The 7,413-nt window shown below is 40.4% G+C and overlaps 1 protein-coding gene across 1 annotated transcript in view; it reads right to left on the minus strand.

Annotated features, from left to right (window-relative positions):
* The window catches only part of LOC106011074 (blastula protease 10-like), a 13,585-nt gene extending 7,494 nt beyond the window's left edge, over positions 1-6,091 (minus strand). The window contains exons 1-3 of the mRNA XM_013079413.1: positions 5,954-6,091; positions 2,320-2,502; positions 1,332-1,413 (exon numbers count right to left, since the gene is read on the minus strand). Coding sequence (XP_012934867.1) covers positions 1,332-1,413; positions 2,320-2,502; positions 5,954-6,025 — 337 coding nt within the window. The 5' untranslated portion in view covers positions 6,026-6,091. The remainder of the gene's footprint in view (positions 1-1,331; positions 1,414-2,319; positions 2,503-5,953) is intronic.
* Between the last annotated feature and the right edge of the window lie 1,322 nt (positions 6,092-7,413).

Below are 7,413 nucleotides of genomic sequence, written 5' to 3' on the forward strand. Positions count from 1 at the left end.
ATCCAAACATCTCCATGGACACAAAGAGACAACTGATCACCTCAATATTCATACCAACATTATGTCATCAGTGCCAGACCTGGACCTTAAGCAAAACCCATGAAAGCAAAATCACCGCATGCGAAATGAAATGTCTCCGCAAAACCCTTAACATCACAAGCCGAGACAGGCAGAGAAATAAAGAAGTAAGAGCAGCTATCGGCACTGAGTCCTGCCTGCGTTACATAGAAAGACAAGATATAATGGTTTGGCCACCTGTTACGCATGTCACCTGACCAGCCAGCCTTGAGAGCCTACAACACCAAGCACTCAGGCTATAAAGGAAGAGGAAGGCCACACAAAAGGTGGATCGAGGGTGTCAAGGAAACCCTAAGAAAACATAACATCACAACTGAAAGAGCCGCGGAGCTGGCTTACCATAGAAAATTGCATCTCCCCTCGACGCTTTACGGGCAACAGAGGATGAAAAAGTAAAAGTAAAGTAAGTAAACATGTATCAAAACAAAGTCCCATATGCAGACACGGAATCTCTTATGTTAACGGTTTGGGGTTAACACCAAAGACCGTACGGAAATAACAAGTAAAGTAAGAATACTTAAAAGTGGGTGGCTGACTTCAAGTTACATGGCTCTGCTGACAATAAAAACAAGAGATAAAAAACTAGAGTCACCCACAGTGAGGATACCTATGCAACTGCGCACTCCTGAGAATGCGGCAGTAGAGCTTTGCGATGGAGTCTGTGAGCGGAGAACCTAAAAAGTCAGTTCGTTGTTATGGTATTGAATCAACTATTGTAAGAGAATCTGTTAGGCGCATTTTGAAGTAGGATCTGAAGTACCGTACAGGATCTAGGTACATCGAAGGCTGAGCAAATGGAAAATGTAATAGACAGTTTCGTCAAGCTCGCGTGTATCGCCCAAAACTAACGTCACATGGAGCATAATGTGCTCTAACTCCCTTCAAACTTGGAATTATGCAGTTGCGATAACCATAAAAACCTCAACTAAAACTAAAAACTTGGAATTTTTATTTGTAAATTTGTCACAATAAATCCGGATGGTGACCAAGAGCGTTTGGGAAATCTGTATTTCTATCTTTATTTTAACCTATTTTATGGGTGTATCAGTGGGTAAAGGTTCCTTTAGGGTCACCTGATACATGTATATGAGTGTGTGAATGATTGTTGCTGTTTTTGTTTCTTTTATACACATGTACGAAAAACGCAATTGTGAAACAAACTGGTCTCTGCCTGTTAGACCTATTTCTAGAAAATATTCTCAAAATGACACACAATGTAGTCTTGTTTTTCTTTGTCTTTCAATCTTACTCACACGTATCACCGGTGGTCATGAACAGATCTGCCATCTCTTTAAAAGACAGCCCTGCCTCGGTCAAGCGTCCTTTAAGAGCTTTCTGGAATAGGATATTATTAATGAAACGTTTTTTAAAATAAATTCTTATGCATCACTTTATTTTAATTTCACTACTATTTAATGATAGTAATGATTAATAGCATCTGCCTAGCACTTGTCCCCGCTCCACAGGAAGCTCAGTGCATTTTACAGTCTATATCATAATTACCCCAGTAGACTCTACAAATACCCCCCCCCCCCCCTGGGCGGTGCCACTGACTGAAGTGTCTTTAGGCCATTCCCAAAGCGGGGGGGGGGGGGGGGGAGGGGGGGGCATTTCTCGTTCATGTATAGTAGAATTGTAAATGGGCTGATTCATCAATATCACGCTCATAACTGTGCCTGATATACAACAGGGAACTGCTGCTTTTTCTTTCCTAATCCTTACTCTCGTCATTTTCCTCAACTTCTTTTGTATGTTTATCACACAGTTGTGACCCGCTATTTCTGGGGTGCCTTGATGGTCGAAGTAGACTTTGTGCTGTTGAAGCTAGAGAGGTGAGCAGAGTAAAACATCTACTAAAACAAGACTCTAGAACACTCAGAAACACTTTTGGAGCAACGTATATCATGGCTGGTTTTCTCCTCGTGATAGGTGGGATGGAATTTTTCGGTGAAGTTTAGTGTTCTACTTAGCTCAATAGAAGATCTTTTGAGAATGGATCACTCGGCCGTTTAAGGGATACAGAGTTGTGGGAAGGGGGGGGGGAAGGGTGAAAGAATAATAATATTGGATTTACAATAAGATTATCAACCCCTCTGCAACTTGAACTCCAGAGTCCACTTGGATTTGAACCACATACTTTCAAATGCAAGTATATTATTTTTTCAAAATCAACAACAATAAAAGTCGCTACCTAGAGGGAAATACGTGTATCTTTCTCTTAAAGTTTTGAACAACTCTCACCATATTTTCCCGGGGTCTTGAGTGACGATCGGGTACGAAGCTGTACAACGAACCTCTCGCCATCGCTGCCTTCCTTTCCTCTGCCTCCTCTATGACCGCCTCTTCCCATGACATGATGTATTCCTGCACTTCTCCTTCCTTCTCCACCAAAGTACCATTTTTGATAGCTGCTTTGAGCGATTCCTGAGGGTACGGCCAGAATCAAATACTCACAAAAACTGCACAGTGAAGAGTCATTTTCAGCTGCAACTTTTATAACTAAAGAGCAGTTATTGTCAATTTTTTTGTTGCCAGCACCCACTTTGGCCACGTTTAAGAGGACACATCCTTGTACCCCCACCTACTTTTATTTTCAAGCAGGGTATTTTGATAATACTTGCTAATATTCGGGTGATCCCCACCGCCCACCAAAATTACCGAACCTCATACCAATGGGCGATATCGCCTATAGTGCGGTCAAAAATTCGTGGCACAACTTATCTTCAAATATCTTTTTATCGGGTAACTCATTGTCTCCCATACTTTGTAGAGCAGTTTGTATCAATTTGTCTTAACTTTATCATATTTTTTCTCAACAATTGAGTCGAGATTAGAAAAACATTTCTGCCTAAATGTATATTATTATAATATTACAAATTTCCTTCAAGCGGAAAATGAAATTGTTCAGAGCACTTCCCGCTTCTCGCACAATTTTGCGTACGCATATGGCATACGCCACAGCTTTCCAATATGACTCTTTTTAGAGGCAAAACTAGTTACAAGAAATTAATTCTATGGTGAAAACTTTTTTACACTTAAAGTTCTCAAAAGATAATTTCAATGTTCAATATAAACATGACCTCGCAATTAGAAACAAATAACAGACTTGCTTTTAAAAGCGATATTGTCCCAACTGTAAACTTTTTTTAATCTGTAGAAACCACCCACTAGGATATTTTATTAGTATTTATTAAGGAATTTTCTAGAATAGAACTAACAGGTGTTTACATAAATGTTGATCAGTTGAGACAAATTGATACCAGTCACTGTGCAAAAGCTGGAGAGTGTATGTTCGATAGTTGAGGAGATATTTGACAATAAATTGCTCCACGAATGTTTTACCACACTCCTCGTAGGTTGGCAAACACTGCTACAAAGTAACAAGAGTCAGGGAACTTCTAGTAACAAGAGTCGGTATAAAGGGAGGTTCGACGTTTCGCACGTAATGACGTCACGGCGTTTGCCCGTGGAAAATAAGAATGACTGTTTCGCCGCAAATTGAATTCGAATAGATCTACAATTCATTAAGTACCTTGCGATTTTACCCCAGCTCACCAGCGGTGAGGTGGGGAATAAGACTTTGAGCAGGATGGGTTTATGTAATGACATGACAATGAAGATAAACATGTGATGCCTCAGGTACAATATCGTGGTAAAAAAACAAAAGCAGTTAAAAAAGCTTGAAGCTCATGAACTTGACGTATTTATCGATGTCGATTTGCCCTGTAATGTATCTCTCGATTGTATCTGCCAATCACTTTCTCTTCGTAAGTTCCACTGGCGTGAAAGGGGCTGTTTGTTTGTAATTTATTGTGTTCAGTTACAAATTCGTTAGTTGCAGGTTATGGCCAAAAGAACCGAATATTTTCACAACAGTTGGTAGTTCAGGAACAGATTTCTTGACGAGTCCATAGCCTTGGTGGAAATGTTGCCCATGGAAAACAGTATGCTTCATAATTAATGTAGTCCTCTCAAGTTCGCATTAACACGTTAGGCGCGTATACATTTTGTTTCAGATGCGTTAACAAAATAATCGTTCTTCTATCCTCTGTATTCGAAAACAATTTGCTGAGAAAAGATTTTCAGACTTCGGCCAGGTAGTCTCCTATTGCGTCATTTGCGGCGAAACGTCATAGACCCGTATAAATTATGACAACCGTGCAATGTCCTTGTGCAAAACGAAGCAACAGTAGCTTTTATACCTCTTTGTGAAACTCGAGACAAAGATAAATAATATTGGTCTATTTCGTCCCTTAAAGTTGAAGAGTACTGGAATAAATTATTCAAGCGTGAACGAAATGCATGTGTATCTAGTCTTTACCTCTACTTCTGTTGTCCTCAATCATTATGCATATTATGTCACCTTATGCACGACGCGACATTTAGTCACGTGCAACAGTCGCTAGTGATGAGTCGTAAGGTGCATATCCTTATGCGCGACCACATCGAGCCAAAATTTTCAGCCGCGTGAGACAAACGCGACGAAAGCGACAAAACTGTCTCTATATGCGCGACGCGACGTTTAGCCGCGCCACTGGTTAGGCCCGTGCGCGACTGGCAATTCACAGAAGAGGAACAATGGCACATATTAATGTCAAGATGAACAAGGAGGTACAAAGTCCGTGAGATGGGAGTTCTATGACCCGCTGACATTCTTTATTCCGTACATGGCCAATCCCGTGCAAGTCCTCCTCCTCCTCCTCCTCCCCCTCCTCCTCCTTCTCCTCCTCCTCCTCCTCGTTTTCTTCTTGCTGTCCGTTTAAAAAAAACACAGAAAAGTTAGATTCACAAAACTTGCATTGGATCGTATTGAAGATGAACGTCCCACACACATACACATACACAACACACACATCTACACACACACACATACACACACACACAGCACACACATACACACACACACACACACACACACACACACACACACACACACACACACACACAAACACACCACACCGTGGCTAGGTATTTTGACAAATGGGAATGCTCCAAACCTGTCACACCCGACGAGACCGTCGATCGCTATGATATGGACCGATCGCAGGCGACGGTCGCGTGTGACTAGAAGTCGCGTCGCGTTTAAGTAGACAGTTTCTTTATGACCTTACTTGATTGATTTTAGAGCGGCAAGGACCACGCGCGACGCGAGGAGACAAGCTCTATAATAAAATATGTATGTTCAGAACATGAAAATTATGTCATCAGCAAATTTAGTTATGGTTAGTCAAAACGTATTTTTAAGAGAGTTAACCGAACCAATAGTGTCTTTCAGTCCTTACGCTGTGATCTTATTTATTCATTTATTTATTTATTTATTTATTTATTTATTTATTTATTTATTTATATATTTATGTATTTATTTATGTATTTATTTACTTATCAATTGACTTTTTAGGGGCTGGGGTTGTTTGGTTAGGCGGTTGTTGGGTTGTTGTTGTTGTTGTTTTTTTTGTTTTTTTTTGGGGGGGGGTTAGGTTTCTATTGTTGGTTTTTATTTTTTGGTAGTTTGTTTATTTTGAGGTTGTCTTTATTAAAGTTTGGGACACTGCAGAACTACCGAATGTACTCGCAACGTTAACTCGTTGAATGAGGACGTGCATTGCGCTCATCTAACAACGCTTGAAGACAAGCTATATTTTGTTATTCACATAGATTTAGATTTCAGTTCCGTTTTATTTATATGAAACTTTAAAAGACGGGCAACAACTTACACTATGCATACCATAATAAATGCAAAATCGTGTTTCTTATAGTTACAGGATGGTTTTAAGTGTACAGTACCCAAACATTTCTTTTGTGGTCTGTTGCCAATCGGACATAGTAGTATGTGTTTGCTACGTCTTTAAGGAATTAAATTTAAAATGTCTCTTACCTTGTATGGAGAAGCAGATACGAATACTAAGAATGAAAATGCGCCCACAGTGAACAACGTAAACAGCCCCATGGCCAACTCTGCATTGAACTGAAGAGGAATGAAAAAAAGAACAAGACATACCACCTCAGTGGGACCTATATTAGCAGCAGCAGCAGCAGCAGCAGCAGTAGCAGCAGCAGCAGCAGCAGTAGCAGCAATGGTAGCAGTAGAAACAGTAGTAGTGGCAACAACAGTAACAACAGCTACAGCAGCAAAAGTGACTACAACAGCAGCAGCGAGAATAGAAGCAAAAGTAACAACATCAGCAACGGCGGGAACAACAACAAGAATAGCAGCAACAGCAGCAACAGCAGCAACAGCAGCAACAGCAGCAACAGCAGCAACAGAAACAGCAGCAGAAAGACAATCAATAGGAGTCACAAAAGCAACAACAGTAGTTGTAGTAGCATCATCATCAGCATCATCATCAGCATCAGCGAGCACGAGCGAGCCGCAGCGAGCCACAACGAGCATGAGCGAGCCGAGGGAGCAGCAGAAAACAGCAGTAAGCAGCACTTTTGATGTAGATGGCAGAGTAATTGTTAGGGTGGGTTTTTTTTAGTTCAGATATTTGAAAGAAAGGAACGAACTTGTACTGGAAACAAGATGAGACTATGTACACCAACACTTGGGATGACGAGACGAAAAGAAATGGAAGTATTCAATATAAAGTGTAAAAATGAAGGCATGGCGGACATCGCAAATGAAACGAATATTCCAAGATTGAAACTTATTTAATCGTAATTATTATTTTTAATTCAGTTGGATAGGAAAGGGGCACTCGAAAACAACGCGATATACACCGTAAGCCAAAGACAAACAAAACTCCTACTGAAGTTTGGTTATTTTCGAATATTCAACTCCAGAGTCGTTTTACATTAACCGACCCAAAGCAAATCGATAGATCTTGTCAGTTTATATAGGGCTTTCAGTCCCAATGATGAGATAAGCAATATCCTGTCCGAAAATTATGTTTACGGTCTACTGCATATTTACATCCCTACCTTTTTTCCGGGAGTATCGGGTACGCTTCTGGGTAAGGAATGGCAGCTGAAGCTGAAGGCTATGTTTTACTATTTTAATTTATGTGTCAGTACGCGGTGGAATCAGGCGCTCGACGTCATTTTTTCGGCGTATGGGGTTATTGGAATCATCTTAATCTTTGTTCGTTTGTCTACCTTTCGATTAAAGAAATACCCAAATCTTGAATAGAAGTCGAGATATTTGCAATTAAAGGAGGTGACGTCGTCTGGTTTCAACAGTCAAATAAGCGAGAAAAGGGCAGCAGAACTTTAGTGACTTCAATAGCTTGAGTGTCTCTGTTAACTGAAAATTGACTTTTTGTGTGCCTCTAATCAACGTGTTTTGTTTTTGTTTTTTGTAAAATCCACTTAGAAATGTGCTATTAAATGGACAAA

Source organism: Aplysia californica, unplaced genomic scaffold (assembly GCF_000002075.1).
Source record: "Aplysia californica isolate F4 #8 unplaced genomic scaffold, AplCal3.0 scaffold00051, whole genome shotgun sequence".
Taxonomy (NCBI): domain Eukaryota; kingdom Metazoa; phylum Mollusca; class Gastropoda; order Aplysiida; family Aplysiidae; genus Aplysia; species Aplysia californica.